The sequence below is a fragment of the Bison bison genome, unplaced genomic scaffold, assembly GCF_000754665.1.
Source record: "Bison bison bison isolate TAMUID 2011002044 unplaced genomic scaffold, Bison_UMD1.0 scf7180017864034, whole genome shotgun sequence".
Taxonomy (NCBI): Eukaryota; Metazoa; Chordata; class Mammalia; order Artiodactyla; family Bovidae; genus Bison; species Bison bison.
Window position 1 is genome coordinate 8462885 of NW_011494606.1, and position 23488 is coordinate 8486372.

Genomic DNA, 23488 nt, shown 5'->3' on the forward strand with positions numbered 1-23488 from the left:
GGCGGGCGCCGGTCGACCCGTCAGCCCCGTGCTCCGCGGCTGCTCGGCCGCCCGCGAGCTGGGGGAACAGCGTCCGGGGCAGCTGGGGCTTGGCTTCTCTGATTCATTCATTCGCCGCCGCCGGAGCTCGGACCTGCAGCGCTCCGAGGAACGGAGGGACAAGGGACAGCCGCGAATGAAGGGCCGGGTGGGAGCCAGGCTCCATTGTGCTCGGCGGCGGGGGGCGGGCAGGGGCTGAGGGGGGTGGGATCGGGCCCCCTCCCGCTGCTCCCCGGGTGCGCTGCGCCCCCAGCCTGCTGCCAGCCTGGAAATGGCTCCGTGTGTTCTCCTCGGGAGAGTGAATCGATCCTGTCCAGCCTTTTCTTCCTTCTCCCCGCCTCCTCTCTGCTCCCAGTCTTAGGAAGGGGAAAAAAATTAAAGACAGATTCCAATGTGGAGTGCCGAGCGCGTCGCGAGCTGCCGGGTTTGCACGTCGAAGAGGTTTTTCTACATAGCTTTTTTCTAATGTCAGCGCAGGGAAGCAGTGGCATTGCTGCTTTTAGGATTATTTTCTCGTAGGGATCTCTCAAGTGCACGTCGCATTGGGTTGCACGCTCCACCCCCAGGAACCTGGTGTGGTGGAGAAATTTGAACCCGCAGCCTTAGTAGCACCGGAAAGGCCGAGTTACCTGGGCTCTCCCTGAGTGTGGAGGAGGACATGAGCGAAATGACCACCAAGCTCATGTTTTACAGGACTCCGTGAAGCTGGATTCTGCGTTTTCCGACACGTAGATTCGTTTTGTGGAATAAAGTTCACCGCTGTTTCCTCCGCGCAGCATTTTAACTCTAATAAGCAAATGCCACCTCTGTTCGAACGTTTTGGTATTTCCCAGAGAGAAATAATTTTACCTAAGGGAACTAACTGAATTTTCAGCTACATTGAAATACCTCCAGAAAAGGATCTCGGGGGTGGAAAAGCAACTGCGAAACAACAGACGGAGAAATTCATTTGGAAGTTATTCCGTAGCATAAGAGCAGGAACTTACAAGCAAGTTTTCATTGGGCAAAATGGGGTAAGGATTTTTGTGCTTAACCCCCTTGGAGTCTGTTTATGTTTGTGTGTTATTGAGCGGTGGTGGTGAATTGTCTTTGTTTTAGTTTTTCAAACATATTTGCCACCTTGCTAAGCTAGTTGTAGTTTAAAAATATAGGTGTGTTAGCCTTTTAAAAAGTTGTTTTTGTAGCGTGACACCAGAGGCCGTAATTAAGGAACATACGTCTATTACTGTAACCAGAATATAGTTTTATGACTGATATTTAAGAAGACCACACGTTCTGCGCTTTCCTGGTCGAAGTGCCGCAGCAGTTTGTAATACAAAGTCGTGTCGTCTTAGGTTTTGTTGCCGGTGTCTTTAAAGAGAAGCCCCGCATTCTCTCAGTACTTTGAGAATAATCAGGGGCACAAAGGACGATTATAAAGTAATGGGCAGGTTAGAGTCTAGTCCTTGAAAAGGATCCAGGGTAAATTGTTGTTCTCACTGTGCCCTCTGTTTTGCCCTTGAGTAGCCAAAGCAAAAATCTATAGAATTGATTTACTGGGGGCATTAAAATGAAAATCTGAGAGTCTTAGAAGGACTCCACAGTGCCCTGCACTTAGTTGGACATCAGAGCCGAATAGGAAACAGCTTTTTGTTGAAAGAACTTGTTCACTTTCTCTGTTTTTGGCTTTTAGGATCAGCTATTCAGTTTGTGTGAACAGTGTCAGGTCTGCACCTTCTTTCAGATCCAAAGTCAAACAGGAGTGCATTTTTTCAGCCTTTTATTAACTCTTCACGCAATAACTTGATAAAATGCTTGTGATATTCCCTAATTTAAGCCAGATATCTGTAATAATGGAGTAATGATCTGGTTTGTTTCATTGATAGATTTTTTTTTTTCCAATGCTTTTTGTCAAAGAGGAACTTCCAGGATTTTCTTTCTTTTTTTTAATGGTTGAATAAAGACGTCTGAAGTGTAGTTAAAGGACAGAGATTGAAAAGATAGACATGGAAATGCACTGAGAGTTTAGGGGTGTGCATATCTAAAGTTTCGTTCTTAAAACGTTCAGAGGAAAGTTTTTAATAGTACTGCCCTTTTTGTTGGAGTTAAAACTTGAAGTTTATTAACTTGAATAAGTTTGAAAATGTTAAGAATATGTGTGGTAGGAATCCTTCATCAGGAATTGATGAGAAAGAGCAATACTTGTTTGTAAAATTTCAATGACAAAGTGATGAGAATATATATAACTTGCATGATTTGGGATACGAAGAGCAATTAAAATACCTCATTCTATTTCTAGTGCTGCTATTAGTAGCTTGGTGATCTGAGGCAGATTGCTTGACCTTTGTGGACTCTTGTTTTTTTATCTGTAAAATGAAAGTCTTAGGTGAGTTTTACATTTTTTTTCCAGTCTGTAAAAATGAATTATTTCTTTCTCCTCTGTTTTTGTAATTGCTGGTTTGTTTCTTAAAGCAAATCTCTCAGATGGAGAGATTGCTTTCTCTAAGCAGTTGTTAAGCATGTAAGCTGGAAAATAATGACATTTGAAAAATGTTTTGGATGAATTGTACCAATTTTAATAAGAGAAAATACTGAAAAATACTACTGTTCAGAATCTTTGAAATATGGCTTCCCTTGAGAGTCTGCAGTCCTTCTGTTTAAAATGTGTCAGAGAAGAAAAATCAAGTGGCAGTTTTTCATGCTGAAGGCTGAGTTCTCTGTAGGCTGTGGAGTGGTAGCATCGTGAAAGAAAATCAGTTTTCCACAACCTTTAAGCTCCATGATTTTACTAAGTCCATGGTTTTACTAAGTGCATGGTTTTACTAAGTGCATGGTTTTACTAAGGGAAGCTTGAGAGGAACTTAATACAAAGAACACTGGTCTTTAAAGCATAAAAATAAGTCCCACACATTTAACATACTAAAGTGTAATAAAATATATTTATAAACTAGCTTATTTGTCCTTAATAAATTCTTAAAAGTTGACTGGAGAGGCAAAAGAACAAATATTTATGGCATAATTTTTCTGCAAGTCTGTATCTGGGGCTATGACTTTCTCATTAACAGTGACTTGTTTCATCTGAGTTGTCGAGAAAGGCATTTGTGGAAGTTTCCACACTTGGTCGGTGTTTGTACCTAGTAAGTATGGAATAAGCATAGCCTCCTGCACCTACTTAAACCAAAAGGAAACAGAGCTTTAAATGGCCTTTAAAGTTTTACCTAGGCAATCCTAAAGTACTTACTCTGGTATCTAAAACTTTAATACTGTGGATGAAGAGTTTCACATTTTATGAATATATTTATTGACTAATGTTAGGTCATAATAGAAGTTTACGTTTGCCTTAATTTTGGATATAATTGCGAGTCTAGGGGCAAAACTGAAACAAAAGGAACAATTTTTTAAAGAAAATGAGTGATTAGTTCAGGCAGAAAAACAAATTAAGGCTCTTGTAATAGGAGTTTATGAACTATGGTGGAAATGGAAAAGAACAGCTGAAACTGACAGTTGGCAGAATCTGTCAAAGTGTCTTGGATGCTGCCTGAACTGTTTTAATTACAGTTAAGACAGTTGAAGGATTGGTTTGTGAAACAGGTGTATCAGAACCCCAAAAAATGAAAGCGTGTATATTAGGTAAAGTCTAGGTAAAGCTTCCAAGCCCCAGCGAGGAGTCCCTATTAGGTATGACCCCCAGTCCTCCATGTAGTATCTCCTAAATAGAGCAGTGAGTCAGGAGCTATTTTGAAATGATTAGAGTAGGCAACAGAGATCATACAATTTCGATGAGGTATTTCATGCTACCTTTTGTTTTGCGTAGCTCATATTGCCAGCTTATTGACCTCAACAAGGGAAAATCCCCTCCCCTGTCTTATTAAGAGTGAGTTATTTTTAAAATGTGATTTTTTTCCGTGCCAATAAGGTTGATAATACTGTTTCTGACTTAACTCATCTGTGGGTGGACGCCTGGAGAAACCCTCTGCTCTGCCTTCCCCAGATAACTTCCTGAAACATGGAAGTGGGTGCTGCCACATTGTAATCTGAACCTTCTTTACCGGGAGCGAAGCGGACATCTCTTTCTGTCTCAGGCTATTAGGTGCTGCTCTCCGGGAACTGTAGCTAAGATGCAGAAGTCTCTATCCAGCACTGCAATCTGAATGGGCATTGTTGCAAGGGCAACCACTCAGACATTTCTAACGTCAGAGAAGTTAGATGGAAGTCTTAATTATTTGTTCATTTTACCTGTTTTGAACCTCTATCATGTGCCATATGGAGCAGCTCAGTGCTGCTGATACATAGACTAGTAAAATGTTCTCCTTCCTTTCAGTTCAGTTCAGTCGCTCAGTCGTGTCTGACTCTTTGCGACCCCATGAACCACCGCACGCCAGGCCTCCCTGTCCATCACTAACTCCCGGAGTTCACTCAAACGCACGTCCATCAAGTCGGTGATGCCATCCAGCCATCTCATCCTCTGTCGTCCCCTTCTCCTCCTGCCCCCAATCCCTCCCAGCATCAGTCTTTTCCAGTGAGTCAACTCTTCGCATGAGGTGGCCAAAGTACCGGAATTTCAGCTTTAGCATCATTCCTTCCAAAGAACACCCAGGGCTGATCTCCTTTAGAATGGTTGGATCTCCTTGCAGTCCAAGGGACTCTCAAGAGTCTTCAACACCACAGTTCAAAAGCATCAATTCTTCGGCGCTCAGGTTTCTTCACAGTCCAACTCTCACATCCATACATGACCACTGGAAAAACCATAGCCTTGAGTAGATGGATGGAGTTTATTGTTTAGAAGTTGGGTCAACGGTCAAGCCTAAAATTAATAAGTACAGTGGAATGTCTAAGGGACTGAATCGTAGGTATCATAGAGATACAAAGTAAGTGTGTGTGTGGCATTAACTGCTGAGGGAAGCATAAAAAAGCTTTTATAGAGGAGGTAATCCATATTAAATAATGAGAACTGGGTACAGGTGAGCCTTGTAGACAAATAGCCTTCAAGGCAGAGGGAACAGTGTGGTTGACAGCATTAAGACAGTTCAGTTCAGTCAGTCGTGTCCGACTCTTTGCAAGCCTGTGGACTGCAACGCCAGGCTTCCCTGTCCATCACCAACTTCCAGAGTTTGCTCAAACTCATGTCCATTGAGTCAGTGATGCCATCCAACCATCTCATCCTCTGTCATCCCCTTCTCCTCCCGCCTTCAGTCTTTCCCAGCATCAGAGTCTTTTCCAATGAGTCAGTTCTTTGCATCAGGTGGCCAAAGCATTGGAGTTTCAGCTTCAGCATTAGTTCTTCCAATTAATATTCAGGACTGATTTCCTTTAGGATGGACTGGTTGGATCTCCTCGCTGTCCAAGGGGCTCTCAAAAGTCTTCTCCAACACCACAGTTCAAAAGCATCAATTCTTTGGCGATCAGCTTTCTTTATAGTCCAACTCTCACATCCATATATGACTTTTGGAAAAACCATAGCTTTGACTAGACGGGCCTTTTTTGGCAACGTAATGTCTCTGCTTTTTAATATACTGTCTAGTTTAGTCATAGCTTTTCTTCCAAGAAGCAAGCGTCTTTTAATTTCATGGCTCAAATGGACTTTCAAGAGTCAAACAGACTCTTGCAGGTTACAAATAAAACCTTGTGCACACCAGGACCCAGGAGAAGGGAGCAGTGACCCCACAAGGGACTGACCCAGACTTGCCTGAGTGTCCAGGAATTAAGACAAGGAACTGCAAAATAATTTGACGTGGTGAACTTGGCTTTATGGGGTACAGCAAGAGACAGGCCCAGAGTCTTACACAGGGCTCAGGTTAGGCCTTGTGGACCAAACAAAAGTTGGTCTGTTTCAAGCTCTTTTGAACAGTGACCCGTTATAGTAAGATATACATTTTCACCTTACAACCTAGTCCACACATATGTAAATGATAAAATATCATGAAAAAACACCATTTGTGTGATGCACTCTGGTATTTTCTATTCTATTTCTAAGAAAGCGCAATGGTTGAAACGCAATAAATTGAGCCAACATCCCAGGACTAGCAATGGTATTTTGAAAAACACTGCTCTTAGCTCTGGGAACCACTGGAGTGTTTTAAGAAAAATAGTTATGTGAAGGGTCAGGGAAGTAGGTTGAGAAAACAGTTTTAAATATTTACATTTTGGCTTTGTACATTGCATCCTGTGAAAACACCAAAGCTGGACAGTGAAGCATAACTTGGTAGGGGAAGTGCATAGCCAGCCAGGCCTGGAAAATTCCAGGGTGTTAGGAGAGGCGGGATGGTGTTGGGTGGTGTGTGGTTGTCTGAGTAGGACTATTTTTTTTAAGGAGCAGTGAATTTTATGTGCAGAGGTCAAAATGCAGGAAGCAGCACGGTATGTTCCCAGCAGAGCCACACACTCAGAAGGGCCACGGAATAGTGAATTTGGGAGTTTAAAAAGGGCTTTCTTGCTGGCATACACATTGCATGGAGATAAGGAGAATGTTTTGGAATTCCCCAAGAAGTAAATTAAAGGGTACATGGAGTTGCTGGTAAGATTTGCCTTGTATGCTAAAAAGTTATTTGACTTGTGATTAAACAGAATTGTAATTTTACATGTATCGACCTACTGGGAGGCTATCCACTATAAGAAGAGTAGAAGAGTTTGCATGTTTTGAGAATGGGTTTCCCTCCCCCCCCCAGTTTTATTGCAGTATAATTGACAACATTGTATTATCGTAAGATGTACAGCGTAACCGTGAGCATGTGGGAGCCTGTGTCTGTGAAATGACCATAGATCCAGCTAACATCCATCCCGTCATATTGTTAAAGCCTGTTTTTCTTGTAATGAGAACTTCCATGAGAATAGGTTTATCTTTTAATATATTAATGGAGTAATGGAGCCCTCACTCTTGATTGAAATTTGAAAGAACTCCTTTTCTGTTTTCGGGGTTTTTCCAGGTAGCGTGTTATGCATGAACGAGACCACTCTTGCTGTTTCTTTTACCCTAATCTCTAACCTCCTGTTCTACATAGTGAGGACTTTTAACTGGCTCCCTTTTGTTCCTACTTCCTTTTATTCTTGTGGCTCCATCCCCTTTTCCCTTGGCCTAATGATGCAGGCACAGATAACAGCCGTGGACCCTCAGGGCTTTCCTCCAGGGCCCACAGACATTTACTCACTTCCAGGCAGTGGAAAAAATGTCAGTCTGTTTCACCTCCAATCCTACCATCTCCTTAACTTTGCTTCTGCAGTTTGCTCCCTGCTTCCCAGCTTCTCTTTCCTTCAGTATTGGGGTTGATGATGCTTATCTGAGCACCGCCCTCCCCCACCCCACTTGGCCCCACCCCAAGATTTGAAGGAGGAAGAGAAATTTTATTTTCTAGGTTTGTGGTGATGGGCTGGTTAGCACATCCACTCTCAGCTGACAGGTAACATGATCTCTGTATGGCATAGCAAATTGTGTTATCATTCCAAAATGTAGGACATTATTACTTATAAATAAGATATATAATGTCTTGTCAAAAACTAGATCCTAGAGTTTTAAAATGAAAGCAAAAACTTTCTCAATAGTTACATTTTCAGCAGAGTACAAAGCTGAGGGTAGGAGTATCAAGATGATGGTACTTGAGCACTTGCACGAAGCTGTTAGTGAGAGGGTATCAGCAAGCCAAGCTTGGTTACTTTACATATTTGTGGAAATTGACTTTTGAGGGGAGCAAATGTTAGAGCTGGGATCATTTGGGAGACAGAATGAAAGTGGAAGATGATGTATTTGGTGTTTTCTTTTTTGAGGAATTTCCTGGTGGCTCAGATGGTAAAGAGTCTGCCTGCAATGCGGGAGAGCCTAGAGAGGAAAATGGCAGCCTACTCGAATATTCTTGTCTGGAGAATCCCATGGACAGAGGAGCCTGGCAGGTTACAGTCCATGGAGTCACAAAGAGTCAGACACTAGTGAGAGACTATTGATTGGGTGGCATGTTAGGATGTGGTTATGTAATTAATAAACAACAGGTACCCTGCCTTCCCTCCTCAAGCCCGTTGAATGGAAAGTCTTCCTTTGACTCTCTTGGTCTTTACCCTTTGCACGCTTACGGCCACGTGTCTTGGTAGCACATCCCTCCGCTGGGGTTTGTCTTGATGTTTTGCTGTACACCTGAAACTAACACAACGCTGGAAATCAACTGTGCTTCAGTTAAAAAACAAGGAATCACAAACATCACCCCCCCAAAAAACGCCCAACAAGGTGTCTCATTTTTTATTAATTACATCATATAGCCATTAATCCTTTTTAAAAAATATCCTTATTGATCCTCTTTTATGTCTTTCACTTGTAATTTTCTTTTTTTTCCTTGACTCTAGAATAGAATTACTAAACTTTCACAACCAACTTGCAAACCTATCATGGACAAATAAGTGTATACACTAAAAAAATCCCTTTCAAAATGTAAATGTATAAAGAGTGTGTTTAGGGGAATCTCTTCATTTTGATTCAGTACAATAGTGTATTTAATAATTTTGAAGTGAAGGCACTCTATAAATCTGACTAGTGTGACTTCTTTTTAGGGTTTTGGAGAATCGTGAAAGCGCATTCAGGATAATTACCTGGAGCGTTGTTCATGGCAGTTAAGGGATGGACAAAAGTGGCTTTGTACATAGTTGTACACCGAGTTTAGTTTTAAGTGATTAAATGTTTCAGATGAAAAGGTGGTTGAGTCTCAAAAGGTCCAGCATTGCTATTGCCGTGTGTTTGATTTTCCAAACCTATGATGTTTAGTTGAAATAATTATTTGTAGTTAATCCATGGTGTTTTGTCATTTTTGATTAATCAGACGCACTGGATGGAAGAGTAGGGAAAGTGAGTTCCAAATATTTAAGTGTTTCTTGATGTAATTTTTAAACGACTGAATATAAGACATTTTCGATAGCTTTATTTCTCCGGCTCTGTTTAGTTGAGTGAACTGTGCAGTTCCTGGCTGTGCTGCACATTTGTAATGACCCGTGGCTCACACAGGAAAGTGGCCCTGTAGTACACAAGATTCATTGTGTTTGTGGAATGATTGAGATTTCCCTGGAAATCCAAAGTGCTTCTCTGTTGAGGTTCGAAAAGTTGAGTACTTTTTAAGATGGTGTAAGGTTTCATGCTCATTAAGTACCTTCATTTCAAAAGAATCCATGTGGCAAGGCAGTATTTATATTCATTTTAGCCCATCTATGAGAATTGAGATAAAGTTTCTGAACCTTACTTAATGGGCGTTTCAAGTAGAGCACATGGGTGGCGCTTTTAACAGTCGGGAGCCTCCCAGGTCCAGACTCCAAGGAAGGGACCAGCAGGACCCCCAGGCCAAGCGGACCCCAGCCCTCAGCCACCCTGAGGTGCTGCCACCTCAGGCCTGCCACTGGGTGCTTCTCAAAAAGAAACAGCGTCTGTCTCCTCCCGCGGCTGCAAAGGGCAAACACCGGCCCTGAAGGCACCCCCCACCCCGACTCTGCCCGAGACTGGGAGCACACGGGTGGCGCTATTAAAGTTTTAAAGGCTAATCATTCGGTGGTCTTTAACATATAAATACAATCATATAAGACTGAGTCTTTGAGGTTAAAATGTTAATTTTTACAACATCTGTCTCTATACTATAAAATTAGGACATCCATTATCACTGTTAAAAGAGACATTTATCAGTGAACTTGTGTTCTTAATTGCAGTTGATTTTCCTTTCTTCATTGTAAGTCTAACACTATTGGTCATTTCTGTGCTCCCTAATAAAATGTCTGATAAAAAAGATGAAATTGATGAGAATTGGTGCTGCTTGTTTTAAGCAGTATTTTCTAGGGAAGAGATTGAAATTAATCACGTGTATGTGTTATATTTTATTGTGTGATTTGTCATTACCCTTCACTTGTATTTTTTATTGATTTCTTTTTTTTTTTTCTTTTTAAAGGTTTTTAAAAATCTCATTTCCCTGGTAGGTATAATTTAGAATTAATTTTACAGGGACAAGTATAATTAATAATTACTTTTACAGGCACAAAACTGAATTGCTTTTTCATGACCTTGCAAAGAGAAAAAAAACAAAGTATTCTTTCTTGTGAGGTTTCTTCTCCCCACTGACTAATTGTGAGCCCAATATGGCTTTGGTGTAGCTAAAAAAATTTCAAATATGTAAAACAAACGTTTGACTTGGGATCTGGATTTCATTTACACATAACTATCTTTTCTCTTTAACGGTAAGCTACTGGCAGATGGCAAAAAGTCAGTTTTCTGTTTTGTATCAGAAGATAAAATTCTAAAATCCGAAAAATTAGCAGTCTACTCAATGCTTTCTCTTCATAGTACAGTTTACTTTTGCACTTTCTCTCACTTTTGAAAAATCGCTTTAATCCTTTAACACCTAATATTAGCTTTAAAAAAATCGCTTTGCTTTTTGGACATTTTCTTTTAATGTGCTTTCATAAAACATGAAGCTTTTGCATGTTACCTTTGAAAAGAGTTGGCACCACTTCCTCAAGGCAGAGCAGTTTTAAGAACCGAGGACTTTTTAAAAAATTACTGAACAAGAGTTAGACAGAAATTAAACAGCTATCAAAGCAGCTTTTGCTCCTTTGTGAGGTTAAGTCGTGTTTGTTATGTCACGTCTAATGCAAGTCCAGATGCACGTGGTCACGTGCCGCAGGGTCCAGAGGGCTGAGGAGAGGATGCTCTGACTGCCATCCCATCTGCAGGACTTGCTCCTCATTTGTCCCTGTCTTTAGTAGGAGGGCCGTGATAGCCGTAGCCCAAGTTCATGTCTCTCTGGATACTGTGCATTGCATTTCCTAACCACCTGCTGCTGCTGCTAAGTCGCTTCCGTCGTGTCCGACTCTGTGCAACCCCGTAGACGGCAGCCCATTAGGCTCCCCTGTCCCTGGGATTTTCCAGGCAAGAACACTGGAGTGGGTTGCCATTTCCTTCTTGAATGCATGAAAGTGAAATGTGAAAGTGAAGTCGCTCAGTCATGTCCGACTCTTAGCGACCCCATGGACTGCAACCTACCAGGGTCTTCCATCCATGGGATTTTCCAGGCAAGAGTACTGGAGTGGGGTGCCATTGCCTTCTCTGTCCTAACCACCTAGATCATAGCAAAGCACACATGTACAGTGTAAGTTGAGAGGTTCTGGGGAATTAGACCCCACTTTTAGTGTACAGAAAATCCTGATTCCTAGCAGGTGGGGATAAGTTGGATGTACCAGTTATTTTTTAATAAATTTCCATGGTAAATTGTTGGACCCTTTCATCTTTAGTTCTAAGCATGCCTCAGTCTTAAGTTGTGTTTCCTTCTTTCTGTTTCATTTAAGAGATCTAGAACTGTTATTCTGAATAAGGCTTTTTTGTGAGTTGGAATTCTCTGCCCTAGTTGGTTTCAGCTTCCCTCATTAGGCTCTTAATAAAGGTCTCTGGGAAGTTATCTTAAGTGGATTTGACTATCAAAGAGCTTAAAGTACTCACATTAGAAAATTTCTGTCCGTGTTCCTTCGTGGAAGGTAAATCTATACATGACTAAGCTTAGGACTATTAATTTGAACCAACTGTATAATAATATTCAAGTGAGCCTAGCCTATCCCTTTGCGTTTCCCTGGTGGCTCAGTAAAGAATCTGCCGGCAAAGCAGGATACCCAAGTTTGATCCCTGGGTTGGGAAGATCCCTTAGAGTGGGACATGGCAACCCACTCCAGTATTCTTGCCTGGAGAATTCCATGGACAGAGGAGCCCCTCGGGCTACAGTGCATGGGGTCATAAAGGGTTGGACACGACTGAGCAACTAACACTTAGCCTATCCCTTTACCTTTCTGTGCTTCCCTTTTGCTTATCTTTTAAAACTGCCATTTTCTGTCTTACTCTGTAGGTATGAATCTCTGTCGCATGGGTTTTAACATTAAAATTCATGTGTTTTGCTTTGCTTAATCACCCTGCCAGCTCCTTTGATGTTTACAGAATGAGAATTCCGCCTACTTTTGTTTACTAAGTATTGCCAGGGATCTGTATACATTCAGCTGAATGGGAAGACTCCCAAATCACCCTTTTATCTTTCTTGAGGTTCTGTTGATTGAAAAAAAATGGTTCTAGATTTTGTGGGCTGTCTTTTTCCTTACTCAACTGATAACATATGGGATTTTAGTTGTCTATTTTCATTGTTGCTTTCATTTAGTATTTTATTAATGCTGAATTGATATTTATTGCTATGCCTGTGTTAATGTGAGGGAAGTAAGACATTATGGTAATATTGCTACTTAGTTTTACTTGGTGGCATATTAGTATATTGGGGGTATTTAGTATATGATCTGTGGGTAAACTATAGGCTATTCATGTGGTAGGAAGCTAGCCTGAAAAGTGTTTTCAAAGATGGTGCAGTGGTTACTTACCATTGAGGATAAGTGGATTCTTTACCACTGAGCCACCAGGAAAGCCCAAGACTCATTTAGAGTGGGGTTTCTAACCCCTCAGTTTTTTTAAAAAAGGAAAAGAGTCTAATGTAGGCTTAGTATCTTAGTTGACAATGAGTTTTAATTAAACACATCTTGTTTTCCTTTTAGACGGTACTGAAAAACTGTATTCTGATTTTAGTGTACTCAAATCTCTGCGCAATGCCTTTTGTTTTGAATACACTGACGTCTTTCTCATGAATGAACTGAAGTGTTATTACATGTGTTTTGTATAATTTCCAAAGTCGATTCTAAAGTGTAAATTCCATCAGTCAGAGCCCTGTTAACTGCCTTTATAGTTGTTGAACACATGAGCCTCAAGACCACGTAAGTTGGCAGGGTCTACTTCTCTGAGAAGCTCAGTCTGGAATAAGAGCGCTTGGGATGTTATCTTAAAGCATGTTTCCTAGAACATAATGTTGGACCATGAGACCTGCAAGTGCAAGGGTCACTTACAGGCTGCAGTACAATTTCTGAGTCATGAGACAGCTGTAAGTTGTTTAACTCCCTAGAATTCATAAAAGTCCATTGGGCCATATCATACCCAGTTTTAAAATGGTTATTCTTTCTGAATTTTTCCCCCCGAGGTCCCAAACTCTAATGTTATCATTGGCTGAGCAGAAAATGTATAAGGTAGAAGTCAGTAAGGACTGGTGGAGACCGTGGCAAAGTGAAGAGAGCGTGTCCTGCCTGAAGGCATTCATATCCAGAGTTCTCAAAACCCTGTGCTGAAAACTCTTGACTCAAGAAGGAAGACCAGAGAGCATGGCAGGGCATTGGCAGAAATGAACACTAGATTCAGTCGTGTCTGACTCTTTGGGACCCCATGAATCACAGCACACCAGGCCTCCCTGTCCACCAACTCCCGGAGTTCACTCAGACTCATGTCCATCGAGTCAGTGATGCCATCCAGCCATCTGTCGTTCCCTTCTCCTCCTGCCCCCAATCCCTCCCAGCATCAGAGTCTTTTCCAATGAGTCAACTCTTCGCATGAGGTGGCCAAAGTACTGGAGTTTCAGCTTTAGCATCATTCCTTCCAAAGAACACCCAGGACTGATCTCCTTTAGAATGGACTGGTTGGATCTCCTTGCAGTCCAAGAGACTCTGAAGAGTCTTCTCCAACACTAGATTAGTGGTTCTCAATTTGAACTTGCATTCGAATCACCTAGAGGGCTTGTTAAAGACAGACTGCTAGACTTCAGCCAGAGTTTTTGATTCAGTAGCTCTGTAAGTGGGACCCATGAATTTGCTGCTCTATTAAATTCTTAGGTGATGCTGATATTGCTGGTCCAAGGACCTTACGTAGTGTCATTTGAAAAATGAAGCATATACATGAAAAACTTCTGTCCATTCAAAAGCTTCAATGATTCTTGAAACCTTTTTGTTCTTTGCTTGCAAGCTGTAAGAAATTGTAATGTTGAACTAAAGGGAGAAACTCTGGTTGAACCTTTTAATCTCTCTCTTTTTTTTACAAGCTAAAAGATCCACTTGAAACTAATCTCTGTGTCTTTAAACCTGATTACCTCTGGCAATGCTTACCAGTTAGCCCTGTGCAGAGTGAGTTCTGCTTTCTGGCATTTCTGAATGTATTATTTTTGAAACTACCTGGCAGTGCTTTGACTCCTGAACTTTTTATGCTTTTGGAGGAAGTGTAATTTCTGTCTGTTTATCCTACTTAGATACCCTTAAGTTTGTCCACATGCTATGGTATTAGTTTTCTATTGCTGTGTGACAATTACCACAATTTTGGTGGCTGTAAAACAACACCGATTTACCTTAGCTTTTGTGACTCAGGAGTCCAGGGACCTTCACGGGATCTTCTGCTCAGGGTCTCACGAGGCAGCAGTCAAGGTGGCAGCTGGGGCAAGAGTCTTATCTGTGGACCAGTGTCTCCCTGAATGCTCACATGGTTGTTGGCTGATTTCATTTCCTTGCAGCTAAGGAGCATGGTGGGCTACAGTACATGGGGTCCAAGAGAGTTGGACACAACTTAGCGATTAAACAGCAACAGCAACAAGTAGAACTCACAGCGGCATTGTTTTCAAGGCCAGCAGGAGGAGCCCCTCTCGGTGCTTTGTCATCTTCTAAAGGACTCACCTAAATAAGTTAGGACCACTCAGGGTAACCTTCCTTTTGATTATTTGAAAGTCAACTGATTAGTGACCTAATTACCTAAGTGACATCCCATCCTATTCAACTCTTCGCACACTGAAGGTGGGGAGTTTTATGCAGAGAATGTCCACCAGGAGGCAGTATTCCTGGAGCCATCTTAGAATTCTGCCTGCTCTACCCCATCAAATACCTATGGATGTTTTCCCAATGCTCAAATATCAGTATGCCCACTCCAGGTATTTTTTTTTAACTTTTAAAAATCTGTAGCCTTCTGCATTCCTGCTCCAATATGGACTGGTTACTCTTAAGGCATATTATAGAGGCCTCATATTAGACTTTCCCTAATTTTTTGGGGGGTGGGAAATAATGGGCAGGCATCATATCTTGTTTCCTGGTCACTATGGTTGCTTTCTTCATTTATTCTTTTATTTTACTGAAGCTCCTTTTCTCATTACCTGAAAATGACTAGGTAGGAGATAACTTGAGACATACCGTGAAAGTGCCCTCCCCTTCAATTGAGTCTAGATCTCTAGACAGAAAGTAATTTTCTGTCATTACTGTGAAGGCACAGATCTGTTCTGGTTTCCAGGTGTTCCTGTTCAAGCCTGCTTGTTTCTCATTCCTTTCTTTGCCTTCATGTGTTACTCTTCCCCAACTTTGTAACATTTTAGGATTTTTTCCTTTGTGGTTGAAAAATTTCACAATGATGTGGGGTGGGGCTTTTTGTTTGCTTGTATTTTTTTTTTTTTTTTTTGATCTTTTGGTCATTGCTGGACCATTTCAGTCTGTAAATTTCCATAAGTTTGGGAAATTTCCTTCTATTTTTAAAAAAATATCATCTCCTATTTTTCTCTTTATGAACTGTTAGTTGGATAGTAACCTTTTTGTCTAACCTACCAGTTTTTTTTCTTTTTCTTTTGCCTTCTAAGGAAATTACCTTGACTTCATCTTCTAACAGTTATTGAATTTTAAATTTTCACTTAATTTTAAATTTCCAAGTCTTCTTTCTCAATGTGCCATCACTTTGAGATTCTTTTGTTTTCTATTCCCTAAGTTTTCTTTGGGGTTCCTTTTTTGTTTGCTTGGTTTCTTCTTTCATGATCCTAAACTTGCCTAGAGTATCTGGTGATCCCCATCTGTGTGATTAAGAGTAAGATGCTAGAAAGCCCGTTAGAAGCTGTCAGTGACCCAGTGAGTCCTGTCACCAGTGGGCTTCATGTTAGGCATTTAGGCGGTGAACAGGCCAGCTTCTTGGGTGGTTTCCAGGTGTCAGTAAGTAGAAATCTAGTCTCTGAGGCTGTAGGTCTTTTCTTGAAGACCGTTCAGTTTCTCTAAAAGACGGTCTTCCAATATATATACCTTTTGGCATTCTGAGAGCGAAGTGTACACCATTATATATCTAGGAGGCATATGCTGCTGCTGCTGCTAAGTCGCTTCAGTCGTGTCTGACTCTGTGCGACCCCATAGACGGCAGCCCAAAGGCTCCCCCGTCCCTGGGATTCTCCAGGCAAGAACATTGGAGTGGGTTGCCATTTCCTTCTCCAATGCAGGAAAGTGAAAAGTAAAAGTGAAGTCTCTCAGTCGTGTCTGACTCTTTGCAACCCCATGGACTGTAGCCTACCAGGCTCCTCCATCCATGGGATCCTCCAGGCAAGGGTACTGAAGTGGGTTGCCATTGCCTTCTCTGAGGAGGCATATACCCACTGTAAACTGAAAACCATGAAGGGAGGGTTTGCAGCATTTTTCTTAATGCTCTACCCTTGTTTTCTGCTACTGGGGAAAGTAATTTTCTCTGGTGGTGGGAAGGGGGAAGGAAACTCTCATTGCTCTGTTACTTAAACTTTTCAATCAGTTCCCTAATTTCAGATCCATACTTCACACTCTCTCCTGCAGCTCCTTTGTCTCTAAATTCTGGCCAGCAAGTTGTTCACTCAGTAGTTTCCTTGGCTTTGCCACGTCACGTACTATTCCTTCTTCCAAATTACTTCTTTGAAAATTGTATTAAAATTACTTATCCGCTGGTGTCACTTCTATTCTTTGTGGTTATGGGTTTATCCCCTTCCCGTTCATTTTAGTGTAGTTTCAGAAAAGGAAGATAAATATGTGCAATTAATTTGCCGTGTTTGACCAGAATCACTGAGCCTTAGCTTTTGAATTTATATAAGGCATTTTTCAGAATGTGTTGACACTGTTGACAATTGATTAGAATTTGGTGGGTGATGAAGTGTTGGCTTTCTAAAAATCTCTCCCTGTTACCAACACCAGAAAACTCAGTGCTTAATGTAAGTAAGCACATCTTAAAATTTAACAGTTAAAGTTTATCTTGAGCCTAAATAAACCTCAGCAAAGAGGAGCACTTAACTCTTTCAACTGTGTCAGGTAGCGAAGGTGTTGCCACAGTTTATCCCCTATCACAGTGCCTCTTGAGCACTTGTAACAAATATTAAATAATTTCATTTGTTTCATGAGTCACACTAGGCACTGGCAATACAAAGATAGGTAGACAGCCACATAAAAAACAAGTTCCATTACTGTGACTTAAGTGCTGTGATAGAGACGTATGCTGTGTTTGTGAGCACAGAGAAGGGAGTGCCACACTTGAATGTTGACTTTCAAACCAGCTTCATTGTCCTCGTTCACCTTCATCAAGAGGCCCTTTAGTTCCTCTTCACTTTCTGCCATTAGAGTGTTATCATCTGCATATCTGAGGTGGTTGATATTTCTCCTGGCAGTCTTGATTCCAGTTTGTGATTCATCCAGCCTGGCATTTGGCATGATGTACTCTATATATAAATTAAGCAGGGTGACAATATACAGCCTTGATGCTCTCCTTTCCCAATTTGGAACCAGTCAGTTGTTCCATGTCCTCCAGTTCTAACTGTTGCTTTTTGACTCACATACAGGTTTCTTGGAAGACAGATTAAGCAGTCTGATATTCCTATCTCTAAGAATTTTCCACAGTTTGTTGTGATCCACACGGTCAAAGGCTTTAGTGTAGTCCATGAAGCAGAAGTAGATGTTTTTCTGGAACCCACATAGACATATAAAACAAAAACAGAAATGAAAGAGGAGCAAATAATGTATTCCTGTTGCCCGCCCCCCCCCCCCACCTTAGAAGTCACTGCTTTACACAATGGTTAGCAAAAGAACAACATTAAGTTTGTAGAGTTAATACCACACTTGTGTTTTAGATGAACTAATCAGGTCACAGTATGGAGGAAGTTTTAGACTTGGGGAGATATGCATGAGAGAGAAATGGGTGGGGGTCTTGGAGATCCTCAAATTTAATTGTGTAATAAGTTAACTGCAGCAGCTTAGTCAGGAATAATGGCTTGAATTAAGGTAGAGAAGGACATGGGCACGATTTAAAAGAGATTTAAGTAGTGCTGTCTGTAGGAGTTGACAGTGAACTCTGTCGATACAGAGGGGCAGGAAGATTGGCTTGGTCGGCTGTTAGCTGAGGTAGGGAACCAAGAGAAAAGCAAGTTTGCAGCGAGGTGAGATGATGAATTGCATAAAAACTGTTGTATTTATTGCCATCTGCGTAGGAATGTTTTATAGTCAAATATCCAGGTCTGGTATTCAGGAAAAGAGATCTAGGCTTTTGGGAATCTTTAGGATATATAAGCATTGGTTGAAACTTTGAATGTGGATGAGGTCATTCAGGGTATTTATAGAAAAGAGCAGATTAGGCCTCTCTGGGGGAATAGTCATTTAAGGGGCAGCAAAGAAGCTGAGAGAGCAATCAAGCTAAAACCGTGAGAGAACAGTCTCAAAAACAAGAAAGGGAGTTTCCAGAAATGAGTAGCCAGGATCAAGTGTGGCGGAAACGGAAACTTCAAATGAGGCAAACAGTATCTATCAGATTGGCTAAGTAGTGGTCCTTTAAAAAGGACCTTACCTTGAGAAGTTTGAGCAGCCTGGGATGGATGCCAGATTGCCAGGGGTTGGTGATGCTAATGAAGGGTAAGGAAGCAGAGGCTAGGAGGGTAGGCTTCTCCTGTAAGACTAAGCGTCTCTGAAATAGGGTAGAGCTTCAGCAAGCTGTAGCATTCAGGAAATTGTTGTGGTTTTGTTTTCAAAATGGGACTAAGCATTCTTTTTAGACCCTGAGAAAGGAGTCCATAGCTAAGGGTATTTGAAAATAAAGGTACGGAGGGATAACGACTGAGGAGAGTCATGGCAGAAAATGCCATGTGAAGCACAGGAGGAAGAAGTGAAGTGAAAAGTGAAGTTGCTCAGTCGTGTCCGATTCTTTGCGACCCCGTGGACTGTAGCCCACCAGGCCTCTCTGTCCATGGGATTCTCCAGGCAAGAATACAGGAGTGGGTTGCCATTACCTTAAATAGGAGGCATGTCTTCCTCGTAGACTGGAGGGACAGATATGTGGAAGGTTATGATTGGGTTAAGTTTGTAGGTTAAAGGGCAGGACACTGGAAGGGAGCTCCTTAGCTGGGGGACTCCATCTCATCAATTCATTCCCTGATTCATGAATTAACACACACTTATTCTAAGTAGCTTCTGTGAGTCAGGCACAGTTGTAAGTGTAAGAGATACATCCGTGAACAAAGAGCCTGCCTTTATGGGTGTGCATTCTAGAAAATGACGAAAGGCCATCTGTAGAGGATGAAGTTTGCTTGGAGCCTTGGGAAGAGAAGTGAGCAATGGGAGAGACGACTGACCCTGAACAGTGAGGAGTTGGGAGGGCCCATATCGGGGTATAGCCACAGGTTTTGGTGTTCCTGTTAAAACAGTCTAAATCCAGGCTGCTGCTGTGCCTGGGAGCAGAGAACTGTGTGTTAGAAGGGCTTTCCTGGCCTCCATTCTGTTAAAACGGAAGCACAAAAGAGGTGTGTCCAATTTTGGTGGTGTTCTGTTCAGAGGTATTTTCGTATGCCGCCTTTCCCCATCCTAAATGGCCCTTTTCCTTCTGTAGAGAACATTCTTATCTTAGGAAACCAACCTAGTAAGTATTAAGTTGCCAGAATGCCACCAGTTTGTTAACATTTGAAGTCTTTTCTCTGGGAAGCATCCTAGTCCTGTGAAAAGTCCTGGAGCGCTCCTGAGTTCTGGGACTCCATTTAATATTTACCTTCACAGCCCAATGCCTTCATGGTGAACTAGAGTGTAGAAGGGTCCTTTAGTGAATTTTTTCTTCTTCTGTCATATCAGGAAGGTCACAGAGGTTAATTCGTTGTCATGACCACTTGAAGGTTACTCTGATTCCTACGGAGAACTCAGTCTATAATATTACCATTTCAGAAGCAGCTTTGCAACTCCCAACTTATTTTTCTGACTCTTGATAAATGTAAATATTCCTTTAGTCCTTTTGGACAGGTGGGCTTTGGTTTCTTTCTAGTCACTCAAAGTACCTGCACTCCTTGACTAGTTCTGATTTTACTATCATCACAACTTGGGTAGCATTTCATTTTTTATGGGAACTTTCCTGCTGGAGGAATATGTCTCCAGAAGCAGACAATTGAGCATCAAATTTAAGTAGCAAATTGAACAGCATTTTTCTTTTCTTGTAGTAGTAAGAATCAGTTAAGAAACAGAGACTTTGAAATGAAATTTTACTTCATCTTTTGTTCTATAAAGTGTAATTTCATCATCAAGCTCTAAATTGATGAGACTTACATCATTTTTCAAAGTTTTTTTTTTTTTTTTTGACCTTGAGAGATGGATTTAGGCTGCAGAAGCTCGAGCTATGATACAGAGTGGCATGGCACAATCCAGGCGGAGCAGTTTAGAAATCAAGCAAGGTCTCTTCAGCCAGCCAGTGGCTGCATTTAAATTATTGATCTTCTTAGCTCTGTGATCTTCGGCAAGTTGCTTAAGTTTCTCAGTTTCCTCATCTGTAACATAGGGATGAAAGTGTGGATGTTAAAGGATCAAATACAAGCAAGTTGCTAACACATTCAGGCACATAGGAACTACTTAAATCACAGCTTATTATTACTGTAGTTTTATACAGTTTAACTTTCTGGTAGTAAACTCAATTTGGGGATTTTTTTTTGGCTTATAAATAAAGAGCATGAGAAAAATTTTTAACCTTTGGTACTACCGAAAGGCTTCCCTGGTGGCTCAGCCAGTAAAGAATCTGCCTGCAATGCAGGAGACCTGGATTCAAGCCCTGAGTCAGGAAGGTCCCCTGGAGAAGGAAATGGACAACCCACTTCAGTATTCTTGCCTGGGAAATCCCACAGACAAATGAGCCTTGCAGTCTACAGCCCAAGGGGTCAAAAGAGCCGGACATGACTTAGCAACCGCCACCACAAGCCACCGCCACCACTACTGAAGGTCAAAGATAAGTTTGTGTACTTTATTCTGTCCTAGTAAAGTATCCATTGAATCCCTCTTCCTCTTGTATTTTATATCCAAAGAACTTAATTTGCTTAATGTTCTGATTTCATTGACTATCTTGAAATATCTTGATTTGAGGAGCCGTTGATGGAACCATGAAGATACTAATTCTCAGTAAGGAAGCTGATGTTTAAATATTATATATGACAGGAATAATCACCTATTCTACTATAATTAACTCTAAAAGATATACATAAATAAAATTTTTAATGAAAATTCTTCTGTATAGTTAAGCCATCTTATTGGTCATCTTTATTAGGTCTACAGAAGAATATTTAAATATCTGATTGGGTCTTTTTTATTAGATATGCTCACAAATTACAAGAAGCTTTAAAGCCAAATATTACTAAATAACTTTTGGAAAAGTTAAGTACCAAAAAAAAACACAAAAAAGGTGCTCATTACCTAAAAATATGTTTCTAAATTCTTAAAATAGCATTGGTTTAGACCATAAGTGTCAGGAAGGCAGGGGCTGCCTTGTCTGTTAATTCATCTAAGCAATGTTTCTTAAGCATCTACCATGTGCCAGCATTCTTCCAAGTGCTGGCAATATTGCAGTGAACATAATAGACAAAAATTCCAGTCCTCATGAGATTATTTTAATGTAAACTGTGTTCAAGAAGTTTCCGCTACACCCTTTAGCTGTCCCAGAGACTCAGTATAAAGGTGCAAATAGTCCCCTTCCCTCGCCAGTTACTGTTAGGGGCTACAAGTCAAGTTATGCTAAGGAGCTTCATATGTCCCCTCCATGGATGTGGCTGCAGAGATTATGGGTCCCTGAAGGATTTTAGGCAGTAGAGTGAAATTTCAGTTCAAAAGTGTCACATTTATGCACTAGAAATACTTGTTTGACACCAGAGGGCCCATTTTTCCTCTTTTAGTAACTTAGAATGTTGGGTTTAACTTGAATGTAAGTTAAAGTATTATATTAACCTCTTTCAAGTAGAGTTCTCATGTACATAGAGGAAAGAGCCTTAGAATTTTTTTGCCTTTTTTTTTTTAATTAATGTTTTGTTTCCCTTTGTTTTCAGATGCAGAAGTAACCTTGTCAGTCAGTCCCTGTGTTATTTTTAAGTGAAGCAGCTGAGGCATGCTGGGTGGTGGTAAAGCTAGCCTTCTATTGCTTGACTTGTGTTCTTTTCTCTAGAAAGACATATAAACCACCCAGTACACCATCCCGTAGTATAAGCCAACCTAAAACTTGTTTGTTTAGCAAGTTCCTATACATGTGTCATATTTTGAAAACTCTTTTCTGAATCCTCTTAGCACTTTTTATTACCTGTCCGATGGCATTTGTCACTTTCCACTCTTACATAATTGTCTTCTGTTAGAAACAAAAATTTTTTTCTAGTTGAAACCTCTCTGAGAATAGGATGTATATGTAGTTCCTCTTTGTAAATTCCCCATAGCTCTTAACAGAATGCCTGGCGTTCACTCGGTACTCGAACTGTTAAATATGCACTCAGTTCATTCCGTTGTTCATTTGTGTCCAACTTCTTGCAGCCCCATGGACCGCAGCACACCAGGCTTCCCTGTCCATCACCAACTCCGGGATGCCATCCAACCATCTTACCCTTTGTTATCCCCTTCTCCTCCTGTCGTTAATCTTTCCCAGCATCAGGGTCTTTTCCAGTGAGTCAGTTCTTCGCATCAGGTGGCCAAAGTATTAGAACTTCAGCTTCAGCATCAGTCTTTCCAATGAATATTCAGGACTGATTTCCTTTAGGAGTGACTGGTTGGATCTCCTTGCAGTGCAAGAGACTCTCAAGAGTCTTCTCCAACACCACAGTTCAAAAGCATCAATTCTTCGGCGCTCAGCCTTCTTCACAGTCCAACTCTCACATCCATACGTGACCACAGGAAAAACCATAGCCTTGACTAGACGGACCTTTGTTGGCAAAGTAATATCTCTGCTTTTTAATATGCTATCTAGGTGGGTCATGGCTTTTCTTCCAAGGAGCAAGTGTCTTTTAATTTCATGGCTGCAGTCACCATCTGCAGTGATTTTGGAGCCCCCCAAAATAAAGTCTGTCACTGTTTCCATTGTTTTCCCATCTATTTGGCATGAAGTGATGGGACCGGATGCCATGATCTTAGTTTTCTGAATGTTGAGTTTTAAGCCAACTTTTTCACTCTTGTCAAGAGGCTCTTTAGTTCTTTTTTGCTTTCTACCATAAAGGTGGTGTCATCTGCGTATCTGAGGTCATTGATATTTCTCCCAGCAATCTTGATTCCAGCTTGTGCTTCATCCAGCCCAGCATTTCACATGATGTACTCTGCACAGAAGTTAAATCAGCAGGGTGACAATATACAGCCTTGACGTATTCCTTTCCCAGTTCGGAACCAGTCTGTTGTTCCATGTCCAGTTCTAACTGTTGCTTCTTGACCTGCATACAGATTTCTCAGAAGGCAGGTCAGGTGGTCTGGTATTCCCATCTCTTGAAGAATTTTCCACAGTTTGTTGTGATCCACATAGTCAAAGACTTCGGCATAGTCAATAAAGCAGAAGTAGATGTTTTTCTGGAACTCTCTTGCTTTTTTGATGAGCCAGCGGATGTTGGCAATTTGATCTCTG

General features: G+C 41.3%; 1 protein-coding gene across 3 annotated transcripts in view; it reads left to right on the top strand.

Annotated features, from left to right (window-relative positions):
* The first annotated feature begins 12 nt into the window (after window positions 1-12).
* The window catches only part of HOMER1 (homer homolog 1 (Drosophila)), a 140212-nt gene continuing 116736 nt past the window's right edge, over window positions 13-23488 (top strand). For 2 of the 3 annotated variants that reach the window (XM_010834594.1, XM_010834592.1), the window contains exon 1: window positions 5538-6532. In XM_010834594.1, coding sequence (XP_010832896.1) covers window positions 6468-6532 — 65 coding nt within the window. In that variant the 5' untranslated portion in view covers window positions 5538-6467. Of the gene's footprint in view, window positions 1053-5537; window positions 6533-23488 lie in introns of those variants that run through there. The other variant, XM_010834593.1, reaches the window with a different exon arrangement.